This window comes from Bactrocera oleae, chromosome 2 (assembly GCF_042242935.1).
Source record: "Bactrocera oleae isolate idBacOlea1 chromosome 2, idBacOlea1, whole genome shotgun sequence".
NCBI lineage: Eukaryota > Metazoa > Arthropoda > Insecta > Diptera > Tephritidae > Bactrocera > Bactrocera oleae.
In genome coordinates, this window is record NC_091536.1 from 28,100,911 (window position 1) to 28,121,217 (window position 20,307).

Sequence of the window (20,307 nt, forward strand, 5' to 3'; positions counted from 1 at the left end):
TCCCGTGATAAATTCTTAAGCTCGAGGACCTCCTCTATCCGCCCATACCCATTTTATTCCTTAAATCATTTGACGGTATTCTTAAGCCGACCCATAAACTCAATTTAATTCAATAAATCAAATAAGATCTCTTAATTGAGATATAACAGATAATTGAACAAAGAACGCATAAAACACAGTAACATAAATAATATATTTTTTCACATTTGTCCCACTGTTAGTTCAATGGTCGTTTATTCTATGAACGTTGGATCCTACTCTATTTATATATTTATATGCGTACCCATATCACATTGATTCAAAAATCAGTTTTAAAAATAATTTCAATATTTTTGTGTACAGCTATTTTAAAACAAAAATGGAAATTAGCAGCATTTTGGTGGTTTTATTATTATTGTCTAATACAGTTAATGGAGCCGAACATAGTTTCATGGAAACTCCAGTTACTTCTTTACCTATGACTTCGGAGGCAGTTCCCATTGTTACTGCAGCACTATTGGAGTGCTCAAAAAAAATTAAAGAGAACAATCGAGAACGTTTGGAAAACTACCATCAAATTCGGAGGCATCTGCTGGTAAACGTTCGTGTAAACCCCAGTTTTAACATTGAAAGGGTCGACAAATTTCTAATCCTTGATGAAATATTTGATGCAAAACAGAGATCAAAAGCTAAAATTATGTCACCATATTTAATTGAAATTAGTAGAGGCGAGCCAATAATGATGTATCCATTGGAGTTTTCTAGGGTAAGGCCGAATAAAATGTTTCTTTTGTACAGAATAAATAAAATAAGCTTTTTAGTCTTTGAAACTCAATGATTCCAACAGTACTCAGTTAATTGATGATATTTCATATAATTCTCAAGTTGGGACATCATCCAATCAAATACGAAAATTTCGAAAATTTAAGTCAGGTATGTCCGTAAAGAAAAAGCTTTTAAATTATCACATGACATTATTAAAATAGGGCATAAAAGCTAGTTGAGCAGTGAAAACCCTAATAATTGCTATATTTCTCTAAATTTAGCTTATACGATATCTAGGAATTCACAATTTGTATATAATTTGAAATTTTTTCTAAATTTGGGTAAGTGTTCAAACTTATATCCATATGCTTAAGATCAAATGGACAGACGGAAAGTTTATATTCGGTCTACGAAGAGATGGCGTACTGTAACTGCGAAAACCTTTCAGTGTTCCATCTTATAAAATGCACGTTTTAGAACATTTGGGTCTTCTCGATCCACTAACATTCTCTGCTTTTACTATTCATTTTTCTATCTTGCTCTCAGTTTATACTTGTTCATTTGCTTATTTTAATATATGTATATTACTTCTATATAATATATTATCATTTTCATTTCTCAAAAATTTTCCATATGGACATCAGTCTAAACAATCTTGAAATAAAGCAAATGGTTCGAATTTTTATACTCTTGCAACATGTTGCTACAGAGAATAATAGTTTTTTTCACCTAACGGTTGTTTTTATCACTAAAAACTTATTGATACAGTTATAAAGATACATACTTGTATATAAAAATGATCACGATAACGAGACGAGTTAAAATCTGGGTGAGTATCTGTCCGTCCGTCGGTCTGTCTGTACAAGCTGTAACTAGGGTAATATTTGAAATATCGTCATAAAACTTTGGCCAACTAGGGAGGACGGTACAATAGTCTGACCCTTTCCACGCCCACCAAATGGCATTGAGAGAAAACCTTTAAAGTGCTACAACTAAGCTTCAGGCCCTGCGGCACCCTAATTGGCTTAATGTATATATCTCACAAACCTCTAAATATCGTAATATATATCTATATCAACCAAACATGCCGATGATGGTTCCATTCAGAACGTTCTCAAACGGTTATGTTAGAAACCATCATTGTTAACTTTAACTATGTTTAACTAACTAAGCTTTAATTACGTCTTAATTTTAACCCGATTCCCATCTATAAATTTGATTTCTTTACATTTTCATTTGTTAAAATAAGGTTTACGTTATTGCCAAATACTTTTTTCACGAAACCCCAACTATTTTGAACCAAACAAAAAACAATCAACTGACAATGCCTCTAGTTTAATATATTTATAAGCTAAGATAGCTTTTGATAAGCCAATATTTATGTTGGCTAAGTATATATATATATACGCCTATCATGTAGAAAACTTTTTTTACATCCAGTTGATTTTAATCCGCACATATATGTCAATATGCGAGTTATTTTAATGAAATTAAGGGAGAATCTCCCTCAAATGAAAGTCTAACTTTATGCCTAAAATAGATAAAATGCCTAAATAAAAAAATATCACTAATAATGGCTAATCCAATAAGAGATACTTTTTTTGGACAGCTCACGCGTAAGTCGTGTCAAGCTGTCATGTTATTTTTGTTCAGTATTGCTTGGCCTTTCATCATGGAAAGACTTACGCCTGAACAACGTTTACAAATTGTTCAACTTTTTTACGAAGCTTCACGTTCTGTAAAGAATGTGTTTTGCGCGCTATGCTCAACTTCTGGTTAGCATAATTGGCCTACTGAGTGTACCTGTATAACACCTTTACCCATCTTGAGACCCAGCATTCATAATTGAATATACTACGTCCAGCACCCAGTGAAGAAAATACAAAATAATAGAAAAGGTTGAAGTGGTGTGGCAAAAACCAAAAGTGCGGTGCAAAATACAATAATAAATACATATATTTAACAAAAACAAATGCGGTGACAAAAAATATATAAATATATATATTTAAGTTATTATAACAATAAAGCACAAGCGAAAAAAATATATGTACATACATATATACATGCTTAGCTACATATATACATATTTAAAAAAGTAAAATGCCAACTTCAAAACATAAAAATGCACTAATCAAAACACTTAGGCCTAACAAAACACTTAGGCTGCAAAAAACAAAAAAAAACATATTAAAACACAAATGTGCGCTAAACCAAAAAAAAAAAACAATAAACACTAATCGGGCGCGGAAAACTAAGACACCTTACTACAAAACATACATAAATTCAAAAACAAAGAAGCGGGCGCGAATTTAACAAACAACATCACAAGGCATACCAGTTGGAAGCATATCGGAGAGGAGCACATGAATTTTACCACACGCACATACCATACATATGTATATACAGACACATTATCCCCAAAAACCCTTAAAGGAAAACAGAGTGAGCGTATTTATTTCACCTTTTATTTATTATATGTAAATATGTACGCATAAATACAATACAGTTTTACTCAATACTAAACTGGTAACAGAAAATCCGTTTTAACAACTTAAAAACGGTTACCAAACTGCCATAATTGCGGGCTTAATTTACCGGAAGACCCGAAAACAGTTTGGTATAATATATATCCAATTAAAAAAAAAATTATCGAATGCCTTTACATATATGCTTACCTTTGTGTTTATAAACACACTCTTCCACAAACACAAAAAATCAAAAAACAAAAATTATTAAAGTATTTACTTGCAAATTTGTCCGGCAACACCCCTTTCGCAAAATAAAGCTATAAGCAGGATTGCTTAAAAGTAAGTAAACGGCAAACTAAAAAACAAAACAATAATCTAAAAAAAAAAAACAACAAACAATCATACATATATACATATTCGCTTGCCTATTGCATTAACATACACAAACATACATATTTTTACAAACAACATAGAATCTATAAGCATACCCTACATACATTGGGAAAATTTACAATGTAAAAAGTTGTAAAATTACAAAAAAATAAAATAATTAACGTTATGGTAAAATTACCACTACTAGAAACGAAAAACAATTATAATAATACATAATTTATTAAAAACAAAAATACACATCTTTTCAAACTCCACATTGGCATACATCCCGCAATACCCCTTGTAACAGTCAAACAAAATTGCGTACACAAAAAAATAAAATTGCACGAGCACATAAATATATACATACAAATCCGTGTATTAGGGTATACAACAAATGAAATAAAATCGCTAAAAGGGTAGACAGAAAAATTATTAAAACCCAAAACTATCAAAACGACCTTAATAGAAGCCGAAATAGACCCCAAGCTAGAAGCAACAACAATATTAACAGAAGCTTTTACAAAATGTAATCGTTCACATCCGAACAGAATAAATATACGTCAGCGAACTATGCATAAGAGGGCATAAACTACAATCTTGCGAGATGTTTAAAAAATTAAAAAGTCACGAAAGAAACATTTTTATAAGATCAAAAATATTATGTACAAATTGCTTGTCACATGCGCATAAATATAAAAATTGCAAAAGCAAATTCAATTGCTTATATTGTCACAAAAGACACCACCACGCACCTAGACTTACAAACAGCAAAGGTAGCACTTATCGCATCTATCTAAGCGCTCCTCATATAGGTAGTTTATGGGAATCAGATATACAAAGCTTCAAATCCTACTTCAAAAAAGTAGCTGGAGATTTCAAACATAAATATATCGAATTTACCACATACCAACTTGAAAAAAGCCATTCTCAATTCACGGCTTATCACTGTACTCTCGCAGAATCCCTCTTCAAAGGTTTGAAAGAAGCACAGATTCTGACCATATCTCAGCCAGGCGTGGAGTCGCTATACTACAATATAAGCTGATAATACAGAAATAATAAATAATCGCCAATAAATATAACGTATGTACAAGTATCAGATAATAATAAGTCGACAAGCCAGAAAATTCATATAAGGGTATATCAATATGATCCCCTCACGCACAATAAAGGTGCTTATCTTATCAGAGCGCTAGTACCAACATACAAATACAAAATTTTATATAAAACCAAAATCGCCTCTTATGTTATACCTACAGATATATAATATACCACTACTGCCTTATGCATACCGCGCCCTCGGCTACTCCAACTGCAGTACGCCGTGATACCTGGGACATTTACAGCATATCTGTATTACTAGGCAAAATATTCGCCTAGGGGGCCCAGGATGTTTAAATGACTATAAACTCCCCCTCCTACTACACCGCTCCATCAGGGTAAATAATGACACACCCTAATACAACACACCATACCTTGGAACACAACTCACACTCACAATATACACGACCACACTACACAGGATCTCACCCCACACAAGTTACCACCACACACGATGACATTACATACATTCAACAATAAAAAAGGGATTGGATCTTCAATTCAACACATTTCGCTAAAACAATTAGTTTCGACAACAGTTCCTGCGCGATAACGCATCAATTCGATACGACCCGTACTGCGTTCGATTCCGTCCACAAATCAATATAATTTTTTATGTTATCTATTTAATTTCGCTAATGTAAAATACATTATTATTATATTGCGGAATAAACCATAATTATTGATACACCGAGACCCTTACTTTTGTTATAATAATATGGGATCAGTGGTGTGTGCTCCCACGCAAATTAAGTATAGAATTGTTCAGTGTGGTTTGAGGACCGGTGGCATCATCGGTCCATATTTCTTCAAAAATGATGCCGGTGAGAACGTAACCACTTAAAATGGAAGCTCGTGATCTCGGTGACATCTGGTCCACTTCCTACACATCGCATCAATCAAATGGATTTCCCATCGTCTGGTTGATGTTTTGTCATAAACCCAATATATTAATCTAAGCTTCTTCAAATGAAGCTATGTCACACATATTTCATTAGAAATAATTAGCTTGATTTTAATATAATTATTTCGGACAAGCTAAATGTATTACAAAACTTTGTCATTGTGCGACCTATAAAATACAGAAATTAATAAGATACCAAATTTTAATGTCGTTTTTTCTTCTTCAGTATGGCCTTCTGCCATCAAACTACTCCCTTTTAAACTTTTTCCAAAGAGAGGGGGAAACAAAGCTGCGGACTAGTTGATGTCCCTGTTAGTCATAAATTTGTCGCTGGTTTTCTGTAATTTCCTTTAATTGTTTTTGCCTTAAGGTCTACTATCAAAATGTATCTGTTATTAGGTCTAACCCAAATATTATTCTTTAATCAGGCTCTGGATTTTGATATTTTCATTATTGTTGAGACTTGACTTAATTCTAGTTACTATAACAGTGAGTATTTTGATTCATTTTTCTCTTTTGTCTTCCGCTAGGATAGATACTCCTAAATAAACTGGCTGCTATAGAAGTGGTGGTGTCCTCCTAGCAGTTCATCGCAAATTTCGTCCTCATTTAATATTATTTGAGAATGATATGTGTTTGAATCAATGAGTCCATGTTGATTGTTGCCTCCTACATCCCTCCTAATAGTCCTCTAAAGTTGTATAAGATACATGCAAATAAAATTTCCTCACTGGTTTTAAGTAAGTTAAAACAGAAAAATATTTGTGTTCTTGATGACTTTAATCTAATTTCTAATGTCTGGTCTAGCTGTTCCTACAGTCCTGTCCTTATTTCCTTCAATGTTTCGTCTTCTCACGAGTTGTATCTCGTTGATAACCTGCTTTTTCTCAATCTGATTTAAATTAACTCTTATTCAAATAGTCTTAATCGATTTCTTGATTGTCTTTCGCAGTGATAATTTAAATTTTAGATTCTTTTGATGAATTTTCTTACATTACTCTAGCTACCATTCATTATTCTCCATTAACGTTTGAGCTTGATACTTATATCGGGTATTTTTTTTCGAGGTATAGAACTTTAAGTTGGCATTACTGTTCAATATGACGACCGATTTAACAGTGATTTATTCTCAGTTTGGTTTGGCAATTCATCATGAATAGACTCACGCTTGGACAACGCTTGAAAACAGTGCACTGCGATTCCCACATGACGACGCAACATGTCACACAGCTTGTGCCACAATCGATTTATTGAAAGACACGTTTGGTGACCGCCTAATTTCACGTTTTGGGCCTGTGAATTTGCCTCCAAGATCTTGAGATTTAACGCCACTAGACTACTTTCTGTGGGGTTATGTAAAGTCAGTGGTCTATGCGCCTAAAACACAAACGCTTAACCATTTGGAAAATAACATTCGCCGTGTTATTGCCAATATACGGCCACAAATGTTGGAAAAAGTCATCGAAAATTGGACGTCCAGATTGGACTACATCCGAGCCAGCCGGGGCGGTCATATACCAGAAATCATATTTAAAATGTAATGCCACAAGGTTATCTTTCGGATAAATAAAATTCATGTCAATCGAAAAATCCATCGTGGTTTTATTGAAATTTAAAGTTTCATACTTCTAAAAAAAAACCCTATTTTTTGCGCCTGTCAAACCTATTGGGACTTTAGGTCTTAATTTTGCTTTGTGTGATTTTACAAATCTTAAGCATCAGCTCCTTGGAATTAAATGGGATGATTTATGTCAGAAATATGAATTACTAATTGTGTGGCAACAATTCTCTTCACTATTGGGAATCATTTTGTTACCTCACTTCTTTTTTGTCTTTATCCTTTATCATTCATTCCGATTTCAAATTTCAATAAAGACGTTTTAAACCAAGAGGCTATGGGCCCAGAACGCGTGTGAATAAAATTAAATTTAATAAATCGTTTTTTTTTTAGTTGCAAAAACTGAGTGTCTGTGTACGCATAAACTATAATCATTTCTGAATACGGTGTGTCGGTGCAGAATTATAGTGGAAGAACCCACAGAAGGAGAAGTTGTAATAACTGATGAGCTTTTACTTATTATTTTGTGGTCGAGTTTGCCAAAAAGTTTGAAAATTTCGTCGTAGCTATAGAGGCGCGAATTTCATATTTGACTTTTGTTAAACAGCGTTATTTTGTTTGAATAAAAAAATACGGAAAATACCGTTCTAAGCGGCTTACCGTCTAGTTTATTATTTATTATTGATTTTTCTACATATAATATTATAAAATTAAATTTTGCTTAATTTACTTGGAGCCGTTGTGTTGACTCGAAGTTTCTCAACATCGACGACTCGGCATAATGTTAATAATCAATATGAAATATTCCTTATGTGGTAATATGATAAAAAATGTATACGATAATCAATATGATATATATATTTTATGAATATAAATCTTCCGTACGTGTCTTTGTAATTGAACTCTTTCTAAACGGCTGGACCGATTCTGATGAATTTTTTTGTGTGTATTATGTGAATGGTTTAGATTGACAATTCGATCAACTAGATAATGTTTTAACACTGATTTTATTTATTTATAAATTGTTGTTGATAATAGAACGTTTTTAATAGAATTCCAAACTGCGCTGCAGTCGTGTCAGATATTCAAAAGAATATTTGAGTTTCAGTTGTTATAGACATGTGTATAGATAATATATATTTATTCATAAAGGATAGTTCGGTTAAACACATTTGTTACATTTTCGTACATCCATTACTTTCTTTTTACGGATGTTATTTAAAACTATTTATTTTGAAATTTGTTACTGTTTCGAAGTACATATTTTACATAATTCTTCATAAAATTTTCCTAACCTACATAACTATCCTAACACATCTGTCGGGTTTGCTGATATATATAAATATATATATACCTAACGGTGGCATCGAATTTCATTATGGTATTGCAATTGCATATTACAATGTATAGTGCATATACAAGTTGGAATGATACATATTAATAACTTATAATGTACACATACCTATGCATGTTGTTTGTTACATTGTGGGCTAGTTAAAAAATACTTCCGTTTGGCAGCTTGGGAGTGGTGGAGTCATCTGATGACGCAACATCCCCAACTTTACTCTAAGAACTCTCTTGAGTTCTTGTATTTACGATTTTTATACTTTCGCAACCTGTTGCTACAAAGTATAATAGGTTTGTTCACCTAACGGTTGTTTGTACCACCTAAAACTAATCGAGTTAGATATAGGGTTATATATATATAAATGATCAAGATGAAGAGACGAGTTGAAATCCGGGTGACTCTGTCCGTCCGTCCGTGCAAGCTCTAACTTGAGTAAAAATTGAGATATCTTTATGAAACTTGGTAGACATGTTTCTTGGTACCGTGAGACGGTTGGTATTGCAGATGGGCGTAATCGGACCACTGCCACACCCACAAAACGCCATTAATCAAAAACAAATAAATTGCCATAACTAAGCCCCACAATAAGATACAAGACTAATATTTGGTACACACGATCACATTAGGGGGGGGTTGATCTGCAGTTTACAATTTTTTTTTTAAAGTGGCGTGGTTCTCCCTCACAATTTTCAAAGGAACACCCATTCTGGCCATACCTGAGCCAGGCGTGGAGTCGTTATCCTTATTAAATCGCAGGGAAAGAATTAAAATTCTCCATCACGATTTCAGCCGCCGATGGAAAGAAGAGTACATAAAGGATCTCCATAGAAGATATCGTTGGAAGACTTCTGAACAAGCGCCAAAGCTTGGAGATTGTGTCATTATTCATTATGATTGTCTACCCCCTACCGAATGGCGGCTTGGTCGCATAGAAAAGCTACCTTACGGCTCCGACGGTCATATAAGAGTCGTTGATCTCCGTACCCAAAGCGGAACGCTGACCAGACCGCTCGTGAAGTGTGCTTTCTACCAACCGCAAATATAAAAGATAAAGCAAATGATAAACGATAAATCGATAATAGTCCCGAAAACGTAATTCATAACTGTTTCAATAAATCGACAAAAAAACGAAAAGACAATAACTCGTAAACTCGACAACAATCCGTATATATAAGTATATAAACTAACGGGTCGATCAATATGACAACCCCTTCATGCAATAAACAGTTGTAGAATGCCTATTTCAACTTATATCTTACAACTTACAACCGCCCTCACCGACTACAACATTGCAAAATTTTTAGGGGCATGCAACCGATACAACGCCAGCAAATTGCCCAGGCTCATGGGCATTGTCTCAATTGCTTGGCAGCGGCACATAATACTAAGGAGAAACCTACACCGTTTTTAAAAACCATTTTATAGTTTCACAGTGACATTGAATTGTGTAAAACGATTGTATTAAATACAAGTATATTAAAATTGCGGATTTGAAAATCATTTTTCGTCTTTATACTTTTACATTTTATTCGGGAGCAAGTGTCTAAGTGAAAGTGGTGAGTGTTTTTTTTTTTGTGCAAATTAGCACCAAACTAAACACATAAGTTTTCTGTCATTTTTGTACAAGTATTTATCAAAAAAGTTTTACTTCAAAATAAAATTGAAAAAACACCAAAAATGGAAAAAAATCTGAAGATTATTTTCTTTCTTTAAATCAATCCTTGTATATACTTTGTTTCTTTTAGTGCCTGTAATGCTAATCTGAAATATTTATTTTTGTGCTAATATTTTAATATTGTTGCAGCTTAACTAATGCTAAAGACAGACATATGGTTTTCATACTATAAAGTGTCTATAATAAAAGCTCATGAAACCATGTACCACCATAGTGACACATACTTATATGGTGTGGTATTGTATGTGTTTGACACTCATCAGCTAATGCAAAAAAATTTCAATCAACTGAAACAAAATAAATAGGCGTGCATATTTTAGCACTAGTTTAGCTATTTTTATGTATTCCACGCACTATTTGGGGATTGAAATCTATTGCTCTTTGAAACATTTGGAAAAACACAAATCTTTCCAAAATTATATCTATTATATGGATACGAACACAAGGTATTCTTAGCATTGCGACTATCAATCTAAATAGAATACAATTTTTTAACCTTCCAGAGGTATCGCTGATTTTGTATTTCTTAAAAAAGTGTTTATTTATTCATAAATATCTATTTTGTCCCCTTCAAAACAATCACCCCTAGATATAATGCACTTATGGCAAAATAGGTTGCCAATCCTCAAAAAACTTGAAAAAGCTATTTTTTGTGATCTTGTTCAGCTCCTCCTTAGGTGCAGTTTTTATATCCTCAATCGTAGCGTAGCGTCGTTCTTTCAGTGGCTTCTTTTATTTTGCGATCAAAAAAAATACCCAGGAGGCATGTCTGGGGAATAAGGTGAATGCGGCACCATTAATGTGTAGCTTTTGGCCAAATCGATTTTTGTTCAAAAAGTATCGCGAATTTAGAATTTTCGCGAGCTACATGTATCGCATCTTCAGAAAATATCTACTTACCTAATAGCGTAAGTGCATTATATCTAAGGGTGATTACTTTGAGGGGGACAAAGTAGATAGTTACGAATAAACAAACACTTTCTTAAGAAACACAAAATTCGCGATAATTTTTGAATAAACCTCTTATGGTATAAAGCCAACAGGAAGTTTGAAAACCTTTTATTAGTTATGTGGTAGTAAGAGTAGTATTTACCCAATTTTATATATTTTTGGCATCACTAAATATTATTAACAGAAAAAGATGCCCTCTGAGTTTTATTATGGTACCATACAATCACCAATATATAAGATATAATGTCAAAAGGATGTTTGAAAATTCTGATATTAGTTATACAAGGTGAGTTCCAAAGTAAACAGTAATTAAAAAAAAAAAAACAGAACAAATGGTTTTATCGGCAAAATCAATTAATTTTATTCAAAATGGTCTTCTTCTGCTTTAATACAGCTTTTTGCACGGTCCAAAAGCATGTCGAACGAGTGTTTTAGTTCGTTGTCCGGTATGGCCGCCAGTATGCCGGTGCAAACCTTTTGAATGGCCTCCACATCTGCATAACGCTTTCCTTTCATCGGCAAATGCATTTTTTCGAGAAGGTAGAAGTACAAGTAGTAGTAGAAGACGTACGGTGCCATATCAGGTGAATATGGGTAGTGGTTGATTGTTAAAATGTGATTTTTGGTCAAATAATCGGCCACAATCGTCGATCGATGAGACGGCGCATTATCGTGCAACAAACGCCAACTTCCATCTTCGCGATATTCGGGCCGAACATGTCGAATACGGCGCACCAAACGCTTCAAAACTTCAAGGTAGAATACCGCATTAACGTTTTGGCCGGGAGGAACAAATTATTTGTGAACAGTACCCTTGGAATCAAAAAAAGAAATCAGCATTGTCTTCTCTTTTGACTTCTCCAGGCTCGATTTTTTTGACCACTTTAAAATCGTTGAAACTACTTGTGCACTCTGTATGGAGACGACAGCAAGTTTCCACTCGATTTTATCTACACATATTGGCCGATATATGCGGCATAAAGTCAACCTAAAGTACGAAAATATTTCGATCAGGTAAATGGGGGCTAAGCAAAGTATTGGTGAGATTCAACCCATTTTTGACACTGACATACTCTTATCAGGAAAGGAGGCTCTCCGAATTGCAACTAAAGGATGATCCAAGTAGAAGTACTTTTCTTAATAGCCTCTTTTTGACAGATCACGCGTGAGTCATGTCAGTCTATTATGTTATTTTTGTTCAGTATTATTTGGCATTTCCTCATTTAACGACTTATGCCTAAACAACGTTTACAAATCGATCATCTTTATTATGAAAATTCACGTTCTGTAAAGAATGTGTTTCGCGGGCTTCGCTCAACTAATGGTCAACTTAATCGGCCTACTGAGCGTACTACCATCACCCATCTTGACACCCAGCATTCAATACTGGATAATATTTCACCGAATAGACCACATCCAGCACACAGTGGAGAAGATATAAGGGCCGTAGCTGAGAGTGGACACGAAGACCGTGGAAAATCGATTCGGCATCGTTCGCAGCAACTCGGCAGACGTATGGAACGACTTGGCGCATTTTACGTCGAGATCTTAAATTGAAAGCGTACAAAATACAGCTTGTGCAAGAACTGAAGCCGTTCGACCTTTCCATACGATATCGCTTCGCTCTATCGGCTCTTAAAAAGTTCCAAGAAAATCTGACGTTTTCGAGTTGGAAATTTCAATTTAGACTTAGGGTTCGACTTAATGTTAGACTCCGTGCTATCAATAAACCTTTTATAGAGTAATTTATCCAATTTTGCATAATGTTGGAATTTAACTAAGAGAAATCATTTTTTTATTTTTAAGATTTTTCAACCGTTTGAGGTCCTTAGTATACCAAGGGAGCTTATAACGTTGTATATTTTTAACAGGGAAGATTTTAATGATAAAATTCTTAAATGGAATTCTAAAAAATGAAAAAAAAATTTGCAGTAGATAATGCAGAAAAAAAATTATTGGTTTTAAACGGTCTTTATAAAAATTTGAAATCGGAAAGAATGATAAAAGATAAAGACACAATATAAGAGTGGTACCAAAATAATTCACAATAGGGAATAGAAGTGTTGCCACACAATTAGTAATTCATATTTCGGACACTCTTTCTCAATACTTTACATTTTGATATACATTCAGAATAAATTATCTTCTATTGAGCATTTAACATGATTCGTTTTAGTTATATTCTTATTAAAATATCTCAAGTTATCTAACAATTTGTTGATGTAGGCTGCTTCTTTCGCTGTTGTAAAAAGTGCTATATACTCAGCCTTTGTGCTGCTAAGTGCTACCACGCTCTGCTTCTTCGATTCCCACGAAAAAACTGCTCCATCTGCTACAAAAAACATACCCTAAATATGAGTTCGATGAAAATGCAACTTAGTCTGATGTAACGGAGTACATGCTCAACTGCTGCTTCATGTTCTGCATATGGATCCGTATTGCGCTGTGATAATTTACATACAGAATGTACTAAACGTGTTGATAATGTCAGGTACTTTAACGCTCAAACGATGGATTGATACTCTGTCTTGTCGACTTTCTTACACGTCTCTTTACTGCATTGAGTGATGCAACCCGCATCCAATGGTGTTGCGGTATCTCTGCAATCGAACATGCCGTATTCTTGAAATAACTTTAGAATATACTGCATCTGGCACAATATGTTAGAGCCTGTTTCACTGTCTCGTTCTATCTCTATACCATGGAAATGCGTTAGTTGACCAATCAACCACTCGGAACTTCTTTGAAAATTTTGCTTTGATTTGCAGTATTTTGGACTTACATACTGGAAATGAGGAGATAATCTAGGTAGATAGATAGGGCATGGTAAAAAACCAATGTCTCCATCTATTCCATTCGCAGCCACTATGTTTTCTTCTTTTTGTTTTGATTTCTTAAGCTTTAAAACTATCTGGATAACTGCTGTCTACAAGGTACGTTGGTTACTTCATATAAACCTCATCACGTAACTCACTGTTGAGATATGCCGTTGATACGCCCATTTGATGCATGCGGAGACAATGCTCTTCTGCCAATGCTATTACCATCCAAATAGTAGCGTGTCTAACTACAGACAAGAACGTTTCGTAGTAATTGACACCAAAACGTTGAACACTGCCGTCTTTGTTACGCTTTATAGTGAATACTCACTTCGAGTCCATTGCCTTATGATCGCGTGGCAAATCAACCAGGTCCTCCTTCATCCAAACTCCTTCATCGATACTTTCCACTCATTGGAACAGGAGCTGTCAAATGCCTCAACCACACTGTTTGGAGTTACAATTAAATCTTCGTTCATCAATTTTAGTACATTATACTGTTTTTAGGGACGTCCTCCGTTTCCGGTAAATTTCGATCGTCCAGGGCCAACTGTTACAGAATTTCATTTATCGCTTCTGTCATCCCGATCTCATTTGATACTAAGACTGTATCAATATTTTTAGCAATCACGTCATCTTCCGCTTTTGATGTCGAATCCAATTGCAGCATTCGCCTTCCGCGTCATTATTTTTTTTGAAAGATATTAGACGCGTTTCGCGCTCTCTACTAACGTTAACATTTTCGATAAAAATAACGTCTCGACTGGAAATAACCGATAACTCCCTTTGTACGAAATTTGGATGTTGGGTGGCGCGACAAATCATCTATGAAATAGCGAAATACCGGGATCTGAAACCGACACACAATTAATAGGACCACAAATGTCACTATGAACTATCTCAAGTAACGATTTCGCACAAGTTTCCTATTCTTGCGAAACCGGCATTACACTTACTTTTTTAGCGCATGTCTTACACATAAAGTCGGCGACTATTTTGCCGAATTTTAAACCGAATACTGTACGTTTGATTGACATTTATATCTTTTAAACAATTGAAGTTAACGTGTTCAAAACGATTGTGTCAATTAATTGCATAATTTAAGGCATCTTTTGAAACTGTTGCGTTATATAATTTATATGCTCTTATATAAAAACAAACCATTATACTTGATCGCTTTAATTGTTTTACTCACAGACACAAAATTATTATCAAAATCCGGTACATACAATGCATTTTTAGAGTAATCACTGTACCTAAAATATCAACGCCACCGCGACCCGTTGCACTTATGCATTTGTTACCGGCTGGATATATTTTCACAGTACTTTTCTCGAATGTTCTAAACAAACTTTTATGCGAAGTGGCACCACTGTCTATTCACCAAATGTGCGACGATATTACTGCACTTGCCTGAATTGTTGTTGTCAACATAGACACGAACGCTTAACTTTTGCTTCTTTCTTTCTTTTCTGTACACGCCGAAGCAAAATATCAGCGCCCCTGGTGGTGATTGATGATAATTATGATAGAAATTTAATTATTTAGGATTTTATAATATAATATGTAGTAATGTACGATGTAATATAAGTACAGATGAAATATAGGATAATATTATAGAAAGAATAGCCAGAATATATATTGTTTAAATGAGCTAAGCCTCAGTAAATAACCACACCATTCTACTCGGAAAAACTGGCGCACCCTAATAACGCCCACCACATTCTCACCAATACACCACACCAGATGACACCACATAGGACAGTACAACACACCACAACACCGCGCGTGTACATCACCAGCTAACAAAAGGAATGAACAGCGCAGCTTTATCACCTCATTCGAATATACACGTCAGTCAACACGGTTTCTGCTTGCTGCCTTTATTCGTTTTTTTCGCCAACTACAATCCTGCGCGCTACATCTAATTCGTTTCGTCAACGCGTCTGAGCACCACATCGATCTCAGTTTGGCTCATCTTTGCGCCTAACCGGATTCAACGGCTTCAGCTTTCAACGTTCCCTGTTTTCGATCCGTATTTCTACTCGTACAGCGTTTGCAAACGCATTATAAATATTTTATAATTAATTTAAATAAAAAAATATTAAGCTTCTGTATACAAATTAAACGGGCGTTTTTGTTTACAATACTTAGTGAGAGTGTCTAATTTATTCATAGTCCTTCGAGCCATACCGAATGGCACCTTTGGTTTTAACATCAAATTAACTAAACTTACAAACATAATAACAGTGCAGTTTCATAAAAGTGCAAAAAAAGTGCTATGTAGTGACAAAAAAAAATGAAAAGATACAATTAAAAATATAAAAAAAGAAAAGAAATTCAAACATACATATGTATACATACATATATAGAATAAGTACGGGCTAAACAAAATACAAAAAGGAGAGAACATTTTCACCAAAAGTAAAACAAAACCCAAATCTATAAAGCGGGCGCGAAACTATAATAAAAATAAAATAATATATAAAAACCGGTCGCGACTAAGCAGAAAACATACATACCTATACAACAAATATGTTCAACAAATCAAGAACAAATAACACACACAATCAATAAGAAGCAAACTCTCGCGGAGGCGAAGGAAGAATCAAATTTCCCCTAAAAACCCTTAAGGCGTTACAAAGTGAGTCGTATTGATTCCACTTATTGTTATATATAATATGCACTTATTTATACTGAAAACTACAGTTTATCCTTATAAAAACTGTATTAAAAATAAATAAAAGAAAGAAAAACTTCCGACCAGCAATTTCACGCAACGGCTTTAATTTGCGGAAAAGGCCCGATACTGTTCGATATAAGAATATTTATATACATGTATACACATTTACATATGTATATAAGGACAAAATAAAAAAAAATATAAATACATCAAATTTTTTAACAAGAACTTAAGTACATACGCATGTGTACCACTTTTCAAAGTCCACATTGGCATACATCCCGCAATACCCCTTGTAAGAAACAAGGAGAATTGCGTACAAAAAAAAACTAAAAGCACATTGATCTCTTCAACGAGCTCTCAATTGCATTAGAAAATATACATACATACGCACAAACAATCCGTGCATACTTATGTACAAACAATCCGTGCATACTTATGTACAAAGTATATTGATCTCTTCAACGAGCTCTCAATTTCACGAGCACATAAATATATATTAACAAGTCCGTGTATTAGGGTGTACCTAAATACATCAACATAAGGACATAAAAAATATTATTAAATTAAAAGTGCGATTTTTATCAATTAAATTACATAAAGCAATATATTCAAAATAAAACCACAACGAAATCTTATCGCAAGTAAATTCAGTTTACACTGAAAAAATAAATAAAAGGTTATATATTAATAATTCATTGAAACATTATATAAATAACATAACAAAAATTGTTAATGGCGACAAAAGTCAAACTACACCTGTAGGAGCTACACGCTCAAAACAGTTTGCCAAATTCATTTCTGAGAGTGACAGATTAACACGATACTGCAATCGATTTTCATCTTCACCGATTCAAGACATCTCTGAATCGTTATTGGAAATAAGAAAACAAAATATTGACAATTATTGGACTCGTCTCCAAACGGCTCATGACGCCATAGTAGATTATGACAATTCAGATCTACCACACGATTTTAAATCATCGGCTTACGCACTATACGAAAACTGCTTAAACCAGTACAAAGAAACAAAAGTTATGATTTCTGATCAATTAAAGCTAATAAAAGCGATTGCACCTCCACATCAGAGAGTAGAGCTGCCAAAAATTCAAAGTCAAGAGGCAGGTTCAGGGATCCATCTCGAGGTGCCCGCATGTGACACAGAAATATTTTATGGAGGTTATGAAGAATGACCGTCCTTCCGGGACATGTTCACTGCCGTATACATCAACCATCCAAAATTAGCAAAAGCGCAAAAATTGTATCACCTCCGATACAAAACTAAAGGTCAAGCAGGCGCAATAGTAAAACAGTTCGTACTAAATGACGACAATTTCAATTTGGCTTGGGAAGCTCTAAAAGCAAGATATGAAAATGAAAGAATATTGGTCGATAAACAAGTAACGACACTCATAAACTTGCCTAAAATTCAAAAAGAAACAAGTGAAGAATTTGTTAGACTACAATCCACTGTTTCTAATTGTTTGTCGGTTCTATCGACACAAAACAAGAGCACAGACAGCTGGGACCCTATTCTGGTAAATATATGCACCGCAGCATTACCAGAAAAATCGTTATTTTTGTCGGAGCAATCGCTCTCATCTCGGAAAAAATGCCCAACGTGGCAGCAAATGAAAGAATTTCTAACTACCCAATATTAAATAGCAGAAAGGGTAGACAACAAAACACTAGCTAGAACTAAAAACGTTCAAAACGACCTCAATAGAAGCTTCAATAGACCCCAAGCCAGTAGCAACAACAATTTAAACAGAAGCTTTTACAAAACGCAATCGTTCACATCCGAACAGAATAAACATACGTCATGCGAACTATGCACGAGAGGGCATAAACTACAATCTTGCGTGATATTTAAAAAATTAAAAATTCACGAAAGAAACAATTTTATAAGATCAAAAAGATTATGTACAATTTGCTTGTCACATACGCATACTCATAAAAATTGTCAAAGCAAATTCAATTGCATTTACTAACGAAAAAGACATCACGCAATGCTTCACTACAGCACATTTCCCAGCTTACCCCAAAAGAGCGCATATATTAGTATAAAAAGAACCACGGGCTTAGTATCAACTACAAATCCCAAAAACCACAATACCGAAAATTGCCAAATAACACCATGTTGCTCAAAGGTACAAAACACTCAAACGCTACACAGCGAAATACAAAATAGGGCATTACTACCCACAGCAGTCATCTCCATCGAACATCGAGGAGAACTCTACAAACTTAGAGCCTTAATAGACGAAGGATCACAACGATCCTTCATAGCATCTAGGGCACAAAATAGGCAAAAACTGCCATCAAAACTAGCCAATTTTGAAATCACCGGAATGGACGGAAGAGTAGTCCAAAACTCAAATAACATCTGCCCCATTACCCTAATTTCCCCCCAAGAATTCTAGCAGACGCTAAAGTCCTTCCGCAACTTACTAACATGCTTCCAAGCTATCACATAAATAGCAAACATTGGCAAAAGGTTTCACACCTAAAGCTAGCAGATCCCAACTGCAACGCCCCCGCTCAAAAAGATATTCTAATAGGCAGCGATCTCATACCACAGATAATACTCGAAGGTATTGAGAAAATTTCAAATACACTATTGGCGCAAAACACTATATTTGGTTGGATGAGTTGAGAGTGGACTAGTTCCAGAACCAGTTTCCACATCAAGAACTCAAGTTGACGAAAATTCAAAGAATACCTTTATTCACAATCAAGGAAATTTCGGGAGTTAGAAAAATGCCACCTCATATCAATTACAACCCCAGAAGATCAGTATTGTGAAGACTTCTACAATGCCACAACTACTCGATCAAATAATGGCCGGTACGTCATGCGACTACCACTAAATTCACAATGTTCCAACACTGCACGAATTGGCAGAAAAAACAAAGTCAGAGTCCCTTGAGATATGTGGCGCGCTCCTACTTGCCAAATTAGTGCATACATACTTTAGCATATATCAAAATTGTCCCAAAAAAGTCGAAAAATTGACACAACAAATTGTCCTATAGTAGCTTACTTTTTCATAATATAATCATATAAAACAATTTAAAATTAAAGCGATCACCATACTCCCAATGCGATACAATGACGCACCAAGTCTTACAACAAGCAAAGGTCGCTCTAATCGCATATATCTAAGCCCTCCTCGTATTGGTGGTTTATGGAAAATAATACTATAATATAATAATAAGTAATACTTGTACAAATCCACTTAATAAGGAGCCGTTAATCACAAATCTTACGCTCGCAATATTCCTCTTCAAAAGTTTCAAAGGAGTACCCATTCTGGCCATATCTGAGCTAGGCGTGGAGTCGCCATCCTATAAGCCGATAGTAAAGTAATAGTAGATAACCGGCAATAAAATGAATAAACAAAATTATACCATCTAATAAAACTTCGTCACAACCACCAATCGAATAAATGCAAAACAACGTTAACGCACTAACTTCCAAATCAAAACACATAATACCCACCACCACCACACCAGATGACACCACATAGGACAGTACAACACACCACAACACCGCGCGTGTACATCACCAGCTAACAAAAGGAATGAACAGCGCAGCTTTTTCACCTCATTCGAATATACACGTCAGTCAACACGGTTTCTGCTTGCTGCCTTTATTCGTTTTTTCGCCAACTACAATCCT

At 34.7% G+C, this 20,307-nt stretch overlaps 1 protein-coding gene across 4 annotated transcripts in view; it reads left to right on the forward strand.

Moving 5' to 3' along the window:
- The first annotated feature begins 289 nt into the window (after positions 1-289).
- LOC106622153 (uncharacterized) overlaps positions 290-20,307 on the forward strand; it is a 737,325-nt gene continuing 717,307 nt past the window's right edge. For all 4 annotated transcript variants that reach the window (XM_070112913.1, XM_070112916.1, XM_070112915.1 and 1 more), the window contains exons 1-2: positions 290-745; positions 801-912. In XM_070112913.1, the coding sequence (XP_069969014.1) occupies positions 359-745; positions 801-912 (499 nt within the window). In that variant the 5' untranslated portion in view covers positions 290-358. The remainder of the gene's footprint in view (positions 746-800; positions 913-20,307) is intronic.